Here is a 15,631-nt window from a genome sequence, read left to right as displayed (position 1 = left end):
AATATAACTTTTGTGCTTGAAATACCCTGCAAATCGTAGATTCTTTTTTTTATGTTTCAGGGAAAACAATATGCTTCCATTCCCCTTGAGGGAAGCAGTTTCTTTAATGTCAATTTGATCATCAGCCTCACTTTAGTTTTTGCACGTGTCTCAAATTTTTAACAGACGGCAACTCAACTAAACTTGCTGGTTCTTGGCTTCTTCCTCGTTGTTGTCCAGTAAAAAAAAAAGCAAAGAAAACGTTTCTGAGCTTATTGAGTTTGTTGAAGAAAGCTTTGGTTGTTGAATTGTTGATCCCATGTCTATTTTTAATTTAATTCTACTTTTCAATACAAAATAAATCCAAAGTTTTAAGGCTGGTAGAGAATATGGTAGAGAGAGATTATTCACCTGAAATAATTAAAATGTTCAGCAACTTGTTACAATTCTTCCACGTTACATAATACAAAATATCTCCTTGTTTAGTTTTAGTCTGTTGTGCATAAAACCTTTCCAGAAAAAAAAGGTCAACAGGTCAAGCTATATGACCTTTCTGAGCCTTTTGAGCCTCGAGCAAAACAAATTGAGCAGACACTCACCAAACATGTTGCCAATGTGCCCGTTTCTCGTCAAAGGCCGCAGCTCATTCTTGCCCCAGGCGTAGCGCTTGTAGTTGTCCCAGGAAAACTTCATCATCTGCAACATGAACAGAGAGCAGACATACTGGTCATTGGACTGATAGCAAAGCAACTCACGTCCGAACCCAGACGTAATTAGATTGGTGTAGCTCAAAGGCAAAGGGAATGATAGCTTGTTGATCAGACGGGCTTAAGGACAGGCATGCAATTAACACACACAAACCGCACCGCTAAACAATAAGATTGACATTTCCCCTGCAGCTGCTCCTCCTAAATTAAAGATTGAACAATGCCAGTAGATGAAAAGCAACTTTACTAGATAAGAACGTATCTTGGAGAAGAAAGTATTTCTGAAATTGAAGCTCTGTACTCCTCCCCAACTGCTGCTGACACAAAAGTGATTTGGATGAGATTTGATGTGATGTGAAGTAGGAACTTGTCTTTGATGCAGAGAAAGCCAGACAGGGTAGTGAGAGATGAAGACAAAAAGTGTAATAATTTCAGCTGAAAAGCCCAAAGTTGAGTGAGGCGTCTGTGCCTGCAGCGACAGAGTTACAATTAGCTTAGAAGCATGTAAGAGAAAGTTGGTTTATACTAATCAAATAAATTCAGAACATCCAACAAAAAACACAGAAAAAGAGCAAGCCAATATGCTCACAATGACAATTCCAGACAAAGTGTAGAGCGTATACAGGTGCTGGATCAAAAATCTAATTGAAGTCAGAAGTCAGACAAGAATCTGCACACTATACTGATAGCTCCCAGCTGATTACATTTTATCTAATGGAAAAACATTTCAATCTATCAGAGATCTTTGTCAGGTGTTTCCAAACCGATATCACATAGCAGAACAAGTAATATACAGACAGTAACAATGCTACCAGGCTCCTGTTTCGCAGGTGTGATGTTTAACACGTTCACCACTTAAGTTCAGTGTGTTAACATGCTATCATTAAGCACTACATACTACGGGTGAAACAATACATCGATCTGGATCGATGTATCGATTCAATGATCAACGATCCGATATCATCAATGCAAAGTGAAAACATTGATACATATCACCATCTTTAAGATACGCCTTTATTTTGAAATTCCCATGGCACGTCTATTTAAACATTTCCATCCAAGCCCACCTCCTTCCTACAGAGCCCAGTAATAACATTGTCAAATCATATTTTAGTTGCTTTTTGTGAGTGTATATAAATGTAATTATGTGTTAAATGGGCATATGATATCATCTCATATGTGATATCGTCACAGTAGTGCTGGGAGATATGGAGAAAATCAGATATCGCAATATTTTTGACCAAATACCTCGATATTGCAACGATATCGTAGGGTTGAACATTGGTGCTGTTAGAAAATTGAGAGATTTTTTATAAATAATCATCAGTAATGTTGATATAATGACTAAGTGCAAAGCCAGTCTGGTAAGGTAAAAAAAATTGCACCCCTTTACTCTAATTCCGCCTATAAAACCAGGAAAATATATATTACGATATTACGATATCTAAAATCTAAGACAGTATCTAGTCTCATATCACAATATCAATAGAATATCAATATATTGCCGAGCCCTACGTTACAGGCCCCTGAATTGAATAAAATCAAAATCGTATCGTGGCAGACTTTGTGATATTAGCAAATATCGTATCGATATATTATCGTATTGTGATGAAACTTGTTGCAGTTACTTGGTCATAAACCAAAGTTTTGGACAAATAAAAAAGTTTGACCTAATGATGGCGCTGGATTAAAAATTAAGAGATCACGTTACGATTCATCCTGAGGGGGGCATGGAAATAAGTACCAAATTTCATGGCAATCCATTAAGTATTTGTTGAGATATTTCACTAAGAATCACCTCACTGTGATGCTAGAGGAGAAGTCAGAGGATCAGCAAAGTCATTAGGATTTAACGTCTAGGGAGCATGAATTTCTTGGCAATACATCAAATGGTTGTTGCGATATTTCACTCCTTGACCAAAATATGGACATACTGAGATCCTTAGAAAATAAGGGTTCTATAGGTGTGAAAGTATATTCTACTGTATATGTGTAGGTTTAAATTTATATATTTATATCTCACACCATCCCCTTGTTGTTATGGAAATTAATTTAGACGAAGACAGGCTTCTTGGTTCTTTATATTTGCACTGATGTCTCTCATGTATGACAGTAGAGCATTGAGCCATATTTCCTAATGATTCAGCTGCTATCATTTCTTTGCAAGCCAAGCAGCCGAATTATTTTAAAGAAATGATTGTTTTCCCTCATATCATCATCAAAGAGATGTCGTGATTCATGCGCATATGAACAATATAGCCTTGAAACAAAATGAAAAATAATTCCATCTGCGAGTACACACTTGACTCAAGAAGTGCTTTCAAGAATGTCGACATGTTCATGAAATTCAATTGTCTTCAGCACGATCAAACAGACGTGAAGAGAGTGGGTACCCTTCATGCAATCTGTGGAAAGATGGACGGATAGTCCAGGATTTGATTTTTTTCGCCTCTCTGGATATTCACAGTAACACGATGTCATCTGTATTATCAATACTACACCGGCTCTCCAGAGGTGGGCTTGTATAAGCCTGAGAGGAGTAGACAACATGAATCCGATTACCTCTGACAAGGCCTCCAGCTGGAAATCCTCTCACCCTAAAAAGCTCATTATAGACACCTCAAAGAATACAGAGCTCCAGCCATTTCTCACACTAACACAACCACAGTGGCCATAAAAGACCCAAATGTTCAAATACATTTTAACTGTCCTCAGGTTCAGGAAAGAGCGGGTCAGGGAGTTGAGATTTAATTTCAGGTGAATTATATGACATTAAACTATTTTGAAGCTACTGTGCCAGTTTAATTTGTGATTTGGCATTTGTGCGGCAACACATTAAAGCACTACGTACTGAAAAACATTCATAGATCAGAAGAAACAACACATTAGGGTCATCTTTGTTGTTTTGTGTTTTTATTTTTATCTAGAGTACGGCATTAAATCTGAGAAAGCAGCATTTTAAACAGAGCTTTTTTTTCCCATTTGCAAAAACAAATACTTATAATGTATGCAGCAATCTCGCATAATGCGAAAAACAAGCACACAATATGATTAAAGGAAATAACACCAATGAATCTTATGGTGGAAATATGTTCACAAAGGTAATACTTTTCTTCAGAACAACAGAACAAAATACCCGCTGCCAGTCTGATTGTGTCCCGACAGGATGTTCTGCCTCCCAGAATGGAAACCAGCAAATGTCTCAAGTTATATTTGAAACTTACTCCATCTTTTATAATGTCAGCCTGTCTCGCTCGTCTGGCGGCTTTATAGGCAGAAGAACAAAAGTAATAGGGGGAAAAAAAAGTATTTGCACAAAATGTAGGATTTGGTAAATGTTAGAACTCCGTGTCCCTCTGCGTTTATTTGAAGGACGTTCAGTATATCATACGGTCTTTGCCGAAATGATCAAATGGCAGTATGGAACCTGCGAGTTGAAGCAGGACTTTACGACCATCATCAAATAAGTGTTGGGGAAAACAGCAAACAGGCAGATGGTATGCTCAAACCGCATGACTGAAGGCATAGAAAATGTAAAATGGCAGTATTAATCAGCGATGACATGACTCTAAAAGAAGGGAATAAATAATGCAGCTGGCACTGAGAAATCATGGATATTTCTGTTTTATACTCTTTTATAGATGATTTATCAAAACAATAAGCAACTGATTAATCGATAATGAAAATAATCTTTAGTTGCACCTCTGGATTGCTACAAAACTTGTCAAAAAGAATATCCTGACAGATATTTCCACTCTCTTAATACAAGCAGAGTTACATCAAGTTACACTCAAAACATCTTAAGAACTATTTAATACCTCATAGAATGCAATCTAATACCTGTTTCATGATTAAAATGGCCATGGTATTAAATTATGAATGGATAATCAGTAGGTCTAGAATTATGTATCATTATATCACTTCTTTTCAGTACTTCCCAGCAGGATATAACAATAATTCCTAATGACATAGTTAATCAAATTAAAGCGACCTGGGCCCGGATAAGCAGCATATAATTATATGGATTAATCAATTGAAATTGATTACCTAATTTATTAATTTATTTATTTTAAGTTTTTGTTCAACTTTTCCCTTTCCTATTATGACATGCTGAGCTTTCTTGCTACTGTAGCTTACTGACGGTGTTTGCTACAGATCTGATTGTGCGGACTGAAACTCAACAAAGAAGAATTGAACAGCGCACAATCCACTACTGCAATAATCACACCTTCAGTATATGGGTGTATAACGTGTCATCCCACGATCAGATATAAAATATCTATATAATATATTTATAAGGTGGAACCCAGTGATTGTTTTTGTCAAAATGCTTACCTACCTAGACTCAATTTAGCAGTTTGTGATTAAAGATTACCATGTACCTTTAATTTGTATTTACTATGAGTTGGCGTCATTTGGAGCCAGAGTCTGCGCAGTAGTGATCGGGTGGCTGGAGCCGCGTTATCGAGGTCCCGCCCACACACCTGCCCGAGTCAATCACGAGCCGAGCACGACCGCAGCTCGTTAGCGTGAGCTACCTAAATGCTCTGTTAGCACCACGGTAACTGTTCGGCTAGAAAGACACAACAACTAACCATAATATAACTACATTTATGATCAAATTGACACATGTTCTATTACACAGACTCGTGACGGTTATGGAAAGTTAAAGTTACATCTCTTCTATCGTACAATTCCCGAACTTCTGTCTCCGGACTACTTCACACAGAGCAGCTGTCAATCATGACGTCTCACCCCATTTTTATAGCATCAAATAACGAATTAAAACCAAACTTATCAGAAAAATGAACACTTGAACATACATCAGTGTGATAAGAACTACCTAAAATGAGATGTTTTGGCTTCACTTTTGGGAAGCTGTCATGTCGTCCATCTTGGCTAACCCCCTTTCACTTTAATCAGCAAGTGACGAGCTAGACACGGGAACTTGGCTTGGGAGTTGTAGCCTTTATTAACTGACAGCCTAAATTGCACACACTGCACTGCTACATTCACAGCTATAACGTTACTGTTAACTTCATACTCACTGTCCTTCACACACATGCTCTCTCTGTCTCTCGACCGCACACCGACACTCCCGTTAAGCACACAACCTACGCACAGTTATTCCTTAAAAGGAGTTTGCTACTTGTATAACACGTTTTATCTAACATCTTAAAAATACATAATTCCACGATGCTTAGGCCCGGCTGGGAGTCTTAGGATACTAAAAACATGTCAGGAAAAGCTTAGTCTCCATGCCAAAATGTAAGCACGATCCAACTCACACTCCATAAGCATATCTGGCTGAGCTTCCTGCTGCCACACACTGAAGATGTTTCATTCCGGTGGAGGGAAACAGATATCTGGCATTGTGTTTTCACATCCCTGCTGTTGTGCGCTGCGGAAGGTCACAGTGTGGGAGGACCGGGGTCACGCAGCCGTAGGATTGCTGATGTAACAACCCATCATCACAGCACACAACACACACGGCGCTAATCAATAGCTGCAGCCACGGCAGAGCACGCCGCCCTCAACGCTGCTACTCCAAGAGAGCCAACGGATGAATGATTCATTTCCAGGGGCACAAAAAGCAGACGCAGACGTGCTCTGACAGGACACTGACCGTTCTTTGGTTAAACTAATTGGCTGGTTGTTGGGCAGAGGAGATCAATAACTGAACAGAGCCAGTGATTAAAATGAATCAGGGATTGGTACAACGTGCCAATACCTAAAACCGTATAGGTCAGAAGTCATGCACTGCTCATAATGCAATGGTCACAAAACATTAACCAGATCATAAAAGTGACACAATCAGTTGCATAAGTGATTACATTTACGCCGCATCAACTCAAAAGCCTGAGGTAGAGATATCACGGTTTTCATCTTATCCAACACAACACAAAACACATTATCGGTAATAAACGATTTCTTAGGTTTTCTAGCATATAATTAATTTATTTGATAAAAGATCAATAACTAACGTCCATGTATCAATACAATATAGGCTCGCAAAATATCGCGATACTATGCTATATTGATTTTTCCCCCACCCCTAACACAAACACAGGAAGAGCTTAGAAAGGCCTGAAACTGCAGCAATATTCACTTTCCTTCTCCTCTTTAAAGAAAAAATTTAACACTCCCAGAGGAAATGGAACCACAGGGGGGAACAATTATCTCCAAGCTGGTCTTCGCCTTCTTAGAAAACCCCAGCATGGACACCGAACTAGTCTGCAGGGTTTCCTCTGCACCGTTCAGAGCAATAGCAAGTCTCTCTGGACAGAAAACTAGAAAAGCACAGGTGTAGAACAGAAAGAAGATAAAGTGCCATCATGACCTTGATAGTCTACTGTGTCAACATTAAAAGCAAAGTAGTTTAAAGCCAGTTCACACCACTTTAGGTAAATTTGAATCTACAGTACCTGTCAGCCTGGTCACCATGGGCCACTAGAGAGGCTTTTAAAGCTTGTTTTATCCATCACTGCAGAATGAGACTTCTCCAGCACGTTGTTTAGCAATTTCAAAGGATGATGCAGAGGCAAAGAACTATGTGACACACAGCAACAGAGACAGTCTGAACTAAGGTTTCTTTGAGGCAATGATGTATTAAAAAAAAAAAAGGAAAAGAAGAGATGACAGGACGGTATAATGAGATATTGCCAGAGGGAGAGGTCTGAATCTGGAGTTTAGATGAAGTGATAATTCTTCTGAAGGGTAAGGGTGCTAATATTTTAATAATCTAACCAGCGGCGATCCACAGTAACCGTAAAACCAAATTAAATTACTGCCATAGTCATCAGCATGAGTTTTTTTTCCCACTGGGTTATTCCCAAATAGTTATAACTATGTGTTTTTTGACTTGCTGTAGAGTTGATGCTGTTCATCAGCTGTTTCTATGTTTTGGTCTTACATACAAACCATTCCCTGGGAAGACATGCTGCTCGGTATTTCCTCCATTGGGCTCTGAGGATTAGATTCCTTGGGTGACGATCTTTGGTTTCAAGTAAAAACTAGTCTGCACAGATGGTTTTTCTCTGAGGCTGCGGCTTATTGGTACTGGTGAAAAGTGCAAGTAATGGGTTACCACTTTCACAAGGACAATATATCTTTTACAGAAAAAAAAAAAAGATTTGACAATTCATGTTCACTGTGGTTGTAGCTAATTAGCCAACAGTGTGGCCTGAAGTGGGCTGAACCACCAGTGAAGATCACTATACTGGTTCATTGTAAACATGGTACCGCCAGCTGGGAGTCGCTGGCCCCCGCGTGGCCCAGGAGAGGTAGCTAAGCAGAGATTAACTGGTGGGCTGAACAATTTGTAGCTTATTCTGGACAACTAATTAGAGCAGATCTTCTGCTGAAGGCACAGCAACAGTCCTCAGCCCCCCACCCCCCACCCCTGATATCAACACGTCGTGTAGCTGTGTGGGTTTCTTCAAAGAACCCTGCTGTGGGAACTGAACTCTACACTGATATACTGTATACACACACAATGCGGAATTATAAAATACTAGAAAAGCCTACAGCTGCAGAGGGCTGAGCTACAACCTTCTCTTATACTTCTACATGTTTATTAGAAAATTGTGGGGAAAAACAGCAAAAATAAGCGAAATGGGAATCCGCATATACCCAGAGTCTCACTTGTAGATAGCTTCAGACATGGTTCAGTTTTCAGTAACACTAGACATTTTTGAAAAGGAAAGGGAAATATTTCAGTCTCCTTGGTTTCTGGTGTGTTTCTGCCTTTAAAAAAAAGAGGTTCAGTGCAGTGTAGTGGTTATATAACATGAAATATACTTCCAGGGTCCAGAGTTTGATTCCCACTGGGGCCTTCCATGTTGAAAATGTACACACTCGTGGTACCGTCTGGCACGGGCATACTTCAAACAGCATGTAGTATGCAGAAGCAACACTCTGGACGTGAGTTTCCAAGTTTCCTACGTTGGTCATACAGCATGATGTTTCTATACTAGTGAGGGTAAGATAAAATAAAACCTAACTGATCAATCTTATTTTTGACTGCCAGAGCAACAGAAAGACATAAAACTGCATATCATACTGAATTAATGAAAAAAATATATATAAATACACACAAGATAGAACAGTACATATCCACCAATTCATAATGCCACAGTATAACACATGGCAGTTAGCTCTAATCCATAGAGTAAATACAAACAGAATAGAAAAAAGCATGCAAGGAAAGGAACGAATAAGAAGAAGATGTTCATGTTTGATTATTAATGAGCCACAGCTTCAACCGCTCAGTAAAAGAAAGCTTATGGGGACTCCATTCTTCATTGTTTTTGCTAAACACACAAAGCTGTGTGCTTCTACTATTCAATTTGTAAATTGAGCTAAATACAGTCTCTCTGCTCAAAACGCTGACAAAACTCTGTGTAAACCACGTTGACCACAGTACCTCTTTCTCAGCTAAAACAACACGGATCATTTCATACCACGAGTCTTATAAATATACATAAAGCATGCCTCAAAGCACACTTGACACTTCCCCACCCTGCACGTTTTGTAATGCAGTTGTTATGTTTGGTTCTGTGAGTGAGGCATCCCTTTAATCTGAGGAGGCTTTGGGTGGATCATGGGTAATAAATCATCCCAGCACCCTGGCGTGGCAGCCCCAAGACACCGCTGCGTTAACGAGGTGCTGTGTCATCACTAGAAACCGAGGGGACCTTTGGCAGCGAAGATACAGAATCAGCTTTCCCCCCACCGTTTCCCCCTGAACTTCCGACCTTAACTTGCACATTTCCCTCCCGCTCTCACACTTCCTCCAGCTTCCAGTATTAGAATTTCCTTCCTATTAAAACCACATTTACGGTGAGCGGTGACAGAGCCTTGTAGGGCTCTGAAGGCCAGGGAGGTCTCATCCTGAGTCAGCACAACACCGTGGTCAATTACGAGCAAGTCCCAAAACAAGAGCCAAAAGTTGGACAACCGGGCAGCACCGAGCTGCAGATCATTCATGCATGGAATTAATGAATGTCTGGAGTCAATCACAAAATCAGATGACCGTATCCATTGAATACAAGGACGTAGGTCTGCTTCAGTAGTGTGTGTGTGTGTGTAGGGGGAGGCGGGGGGCACAATGAAGTAAAATCTGATTATTTAAAAGTAAAATGGGGATATAGAGTGCTCCAGGGATGACGTATTTTTGTAGGCTAACCAGGAAGTTAGCATCGCCCTGGTTCTCTCGACAAAAAGCCAATGGGATTATTCCATATTAGATTTTGGATTATTGCAGAAATTAAGATGATAAAATGCTATAATGCTAACTCATTTCCGGGTTTTATGACCTCCTGTAGGACTCTATTATGCGTTCCATAATAATGGTAGCATAACAACAAATAGAAATGCTATGTAATAGAAATGCTATGTAAACCTCTGCATTGTTAATGCAGATATAGATATACTTTCTAACAGAGGATGTAATTCCATCTTCACACAGCTCTGTGCTGTCTCATCTTTGACGTTTAATTCTGACACACAGCAGTGACAATCTGAACTCAGTGGAGACAATCTGAACTAAGGTTTCTTTGAGGCAATGATGTATTTAAAAAAGAAAAGAAGACATTAACAAGCAACTTCTAAACCAAAAGTATTGTCACAGAGGAAGAGACGGTATAATGAGATTTTGCCAGAGGGAGCGGTTTGAATCTGAAGTTTAGATGAAGTGATAATTCTTCTGAAGGGTAAGGGTGCTAATATTTTAATAATCTAACCAGCGGCGATTCACAGTAACCATAAAACTAAATTAAATTACCACCATAATCATCAACATGGGTTTTTCCCCACTTGGTTATTCCAAAAGAGTTATAACTATATGTATTTTCTCTCATGACTTGCTGTAGTTTGGAGTTGACGCTGTTCATCAGCTGTTTCCACTCTTTGGTCTTACATATAAACTATTCCCTTGGAAGACATTAATAGATATTAACTCCATTGGGCTCTAGGGGATTGACTTCCTAGGAGGACAATCTTTGGTTTCAAGTTTCATTCATCTTCCATCTTCACACAGCTCTGTGCAGTCTCACCTTTGACATTTAATTATTGTGTCTTTTAAAAATAATATTAACTGTAAATAAAAAAATATAGATTAAATGTATTTAATTTTACAAATTAAACATGATTGTTAGTACCTTTCTCAGCCATGATTAGTATATGCAGTAGGGGGGGGGGAGGAGGGGGGGGGGGGAATATACTACAGCATAGCAATATTTTGAGTGGCAATATTTTATCAATACACACACGTCAAGTATAAACCTTTTATTATATAAACTATTAAGCTCCTAACAATCTGACTGCTATTCTGTCTTTCAGAGGTTGTAGTGGGCTCATTCTTAAAACTAATGAAAAATACTTGTATAATATGAAACAAGAAAATCTAAGGAATCCATTGGTACCAACCATGTCATGCTAGCTTGTCGGGAAGAACGTTAAATAATGCTCCAAAGTTAAGCAAAATTTTGGCAAAGAAGAACTGGCATGGCCATTTTCAAAGGGGTCCCTCTGAAAATTCTGAGATGAACTGAGTGAAAACTGTATCTTATTAGATAAAACAGATGTTGAGAAACTGCATAATTTGCAATTGAAAAAAAAAAGATAATAAATCGCAATATATCTTATCTTATTGCATATCGCAAAATGTTTCAAATCACAATAAGATCGTATCGTGACTTAAGTATTGTGATAACATCGTATTGTGCGGCCTCTGGTGATTCCCACCCCTAATCTGCAGGTATTCTTTTCAGGTTGCATTCAGCAGCAACGGGCTCCACCAATAAGCCTGGGCAGCCTGTATGTGGCCTGAAAGGGAAAAGTTGGCAGAGCACTCGCTGCAGCTCATTTATGTCATTACTGTGAGCAAATGGTAATCATTGAAGGAGACTCAGATGAGTGTATCAACATTTTTATCAACTCAAATCTTCTCTAATCTGGACTATGGCAACTGGACAGTAAGAGGAAAAACTAAAATGATAGCCTTCAGTAAAAAAAAATCAACCTGAAAATACAAAAGCTCCTGCCCCAGTGGAAATAACACCCTTGATAGAACACATTTTTTTAAATAGGGAGTTGTGTTATGAAGGAATATTCAAAACTACTACTCTTGTGTAAAGCTACAAAATATACAAAGTAACTGTACACCAAAACCACAACAGACTTCTGATTAGAATATGTCTGCACAGTCCTTGTAATTAACAATAATTGAGTCATCAAGCCTTTGTACACTCTGAAATGCTTACACCCAGCTGCAAGACACATCATTTGAGCAAAATCACTGTTACAACTGATGCGGACACCTGGATTCGAGCTGTAAAGCTTCAGATTTGATTTTGCAGATCATACCAAGAGAACTGGCTTCCATTGTGTTTATCCAATGTGATTTTCTGGTGAATTGTTGGTAACCATCTTTTAAAATTTCTTGATTTTTAGAGCATGGAATTCAAATCAATGTTGGTCTTCATAATGTAAATTCACGCTGGTGTAATATGTGCACATATGTATTTGCCTGTATCCTGCTTTATCTCTCTGGCAGGTGTCCTCGTGGATCGCTCCAAAACGGATCATTAGGAGAGATATGTGGCCTGTGCCAAGTCGTCTCCTGAGCGTCTCCCACTGGTGGTTGAGAGTTCCAAAGCGACATGAAAGATTCATGCCAAGAGAGAGAATCGCCACAAGGAGCCTATTAAAATGTCTGGACTCAGGTATTTAGTTGTTGGGGATGTAGACCTGGAGTATTAACGTGCCTAAATGGCCCCAGAAGAGCCAGATGACGATGAGCAATGGAGAACGAGAGACATGACAATAAAGTTGTGAATAGACCTTACTATGGCTTTAAAACTGTATTAATGGAAGTTAGTATCAGAATAATATTAATCATTTTAGGACTTTGTCTTAAAATGGGCAGACACGGTGCATTTTTTATAATCTACGGTTTATCTATTGACAATTAAAATTAAGTTTATTCAAACAAGACTACTGCATCCTCAACAATGTTAGCAAAAAGAGAGACGGGCAGCATTACTTTAACCGAAAAGTTAGTGATTAGATATTGAACATTGTGGAGCATTAAGCAGCTAAAGAGTCAAGATATTTCTCTCAGGAGTTGGTGGAGACTATAGACTGTATAACATATGGACATATTCTCTGTGACGCCATCCATATATACGTATAAGATATACAGGGGTATAAGGTGAAAAGAATCAGAAAGAACAATTGTTTCAAGAAAGTCCTACAAAATGTTTTCAATAAGTATTAAAATATAAAGAAATTATGTAGAATTCGCTAATTTGTTTTACATATTTTAGATACAAATGCAAAATACACTGCAAAGTTTATGTCTGCATACTCAAGAGCTTCAACATCAGTCACTGTTTGGGGTGGCAACTTTGATTGAAACACTGGATTAACACTTGCTTTAGCCGAGCTGCTCTCTCTCTCTTTCAAGCATTCAGTGTTTGTCTGCAGAAGAGCTCTCGGGGCTCCAGTCAAACCGTTTCTCCCTCTTTCAGTTTCCTTGGATCACCGAGCCGACCCAATCAATGGACCTTGCCAGAAATGTTGATGGAATCTGAAGGAGTGAAGAGCTGAGTGGTCTCTAAACTTAGTGGAGTAACAGGAACTTTCACAAGAAATATCACACACCCAATAATTCTCCAGAACACCCCTAACCTGCTGTCCTCCCCTCTCAATCATCTTGCTGACAGCAGCTCTCTCTCTTCAAAAACAAGCTAGTAATGAAATTGCAGGGATGGTGCGGGAAATGAGGGGGTTAGTGAAAGGAAATACAAACCATTACAGAGCTTTTACAGTATTATTAGAGAGAGTAAAGCAGAAGATAAAGGCACAGGGGGAAAGGGTGGTGAAAGAAGGACATACGGGGGAGTGGGAAGTAATTTGTCTGCAAGAAATTGCCAATTTGAGTGGGCTGCCTGGGGATAGGGTTCCACTCTGGGAACCACACAGTGTCTTGTGTGGATCATGATGGTGAGCCCGCTGTGCCCATTAGACTGTAGGAAGCTTCAAACAATGCCACAGGCCTCACCACCACCAACCATCTGTAGGTGTTATCACTTAGTGACAACCGGAAGAAGAGTTTTACCAGAAGTTATTTTGAGAGGAAGATGTACAAGTAGATCAGGTCTAGCTCAAATGCACCAGGGAGAGAAAAAGGGAGCACCATTAATAGATTTATCGAGGTAAGATGAGGAGAGCTGCGTGATTTTTACAAGAGATGTTCATTTCTGATGAAATGAAGTGTCACCTGACTGGTGTTCAGATTCATTTCAACATGAGTTTTCCTGATTTAGAAAAAACAACCAACCACCTCACAGCGTGCCATTGGTGAAGGGTGTCAGGCATTACGGTGTGTTTTCCTGTGGTGAGTTGACCATCCTGACATTTTGCAAGTCTGCAGCACAATAGGTCAGAGAACCCTTCAGATTGCTGACTGGTTCACCCACTATACTGCTGCTGAGACAGAATCAGCTCTGACCTTCTCAATGGTTTGTTGCTACGGGAACTTATATGTGCGAAACGGGAAACAACTGAAAAACACTGTCGATGTGGGCCATTCAAATCAGCCTCCCTTCATCACACAATTTTAGCCAACAAATTACACAGAAAGTTAAATTTATGTTCTCAAATATGAGGATTTGTGACATTTATTTGTCAGCAAATTAAAAGTTTTGGGCTATTGGTTGGACAAATTAAAACATTTCAAGGCATCACTTCGGCCTTTGCGAAGTTGTGATGGCTGATTTTCACTACTTTTGGACATTTAAAGAGGATCTATTATGCTTATTTTTAGGTGCATACTTAACATATTTACATGCTTCAATGTTCAAAAAACACTTTGCTTTTCTCATACCGGCTGTAAATTACGGAAGAAAAGGCGGGACTTCAAGCAAGGCGTTTCAGGCAGTTCAGGAGTAGTGTTTCTGTGGGGGAGAGTAACTCCCTTTGGTGTGGACTTTGGGCTTTGTAACAATTGGAGACCTTTATTATGCACACAAAACTATATAACACACTAAAGGAAAGGGAAAAGCACAAAAGCATAATATGTCCTCTTTAATACTGACTAAATTTGTTAATCAAGAACATAATTAGCAGATTAATACATAATGAAAATAATCGTCCTATATCTGACAAGAAATATGAGTTTCCGAAAACAAGGTGCAACAGCTTCCAATTTTCAACCATTCCACGTACAATAAATTCACTTAATTCAAATATAACACTACTGCCTCTTGGTTCCCTGTAGAGCCTATTATATCATGTTATCACATGATCACAGATCCAAAAACACAGAATCTTCTTCAAGACTTTCACAAGTAAAGTTCGAGCAGCATTCATTATACTCTTAATTGCTCCAGTTCACGATGGCTGACAGGAGTGGCACCAGTGGGACATTTTTCAAATACGACTGATCCCTTCCTATATGGGCTGGTAGCTTTGAAACACCTTGCTATCCCCGTATGATTCTTCAAACACAGAGACAGGCCTTTGAACTCAAAGATGAACAACCTCGCAACTGCTTTCATCTTAAATGAACATGTGACTTCTCAGGAGTGAAAAAATCATTTGGATACCAAATGTTGTGGTGAATTAGTTGGGTGCATTTTTCCCTCAAAATAGCATTTCCACAGAAAATAGCGATGAAACCAATTAATTCATTACATTTTTTGTTGATAAGACTCAATTAGAATACCAAATGTGTGTTTTTGCTTAATTTGATTAGTATGATGCGGGCGTATAAGATAAAATTAATGAGAAATGAGAATTTATTGTTGCAATTCATTACTTTCCAAATACAAATGTCTCGTTTTGTGAACAGAAACAATACACCACCACCAGTAACTTATACAAATCATGAATCATGAAATAAGCACTTAATAAAATGGATAAAACAGCCTCTGCCTGCC

General features: G+C 39.1%; 1 protein-coding gene across 3 annotated transcripts in view; it reads right to left on the bottom strand.

Moving 5' to 3' along the window:
* LOC141778671 (mannosyl-oligosaccharide 1,2-alpha-mannosidase IA) overlaps nucleotides 1-15,631 on the bottom strand; it is a 216,038-nt gene that overhangs the window by 119,887 nt on the left and 80,520 nt on the right. For all 3 annotated transcript variants that reach the window (XM_074653059.1, XM_074653061.1, XM_074653060.1), the window contains exon 3: nucleotides 579-675. In XM_074653059.1, the coding sequence (XP_074509160.1) occupies nucleotides 579-675 (97 nt within the window). The remainder of the gene's footprint in view (nucleotides 1-578; nucleotides 676-15,631) is intronic.

This window comes from Sebastes fasciatus, chromosome 12, assembly GCF_043250625.1.
Source record: "Sebastes fasciatus isolate fSebFas1 chromosome 12, fSebFas1.pri, whole genome shotgun sequence".
Classification (NCBI taxonomy): domain Eukaryota; kingdom Metazoa; phylum Chordata; class Actinopteri; order Perciformes; family Sebastidae; genus Sebastes; species Sebastes fasciatus.
This window is presented reverse-complemented; position numbering and strand designations above follow the sequence as displayed.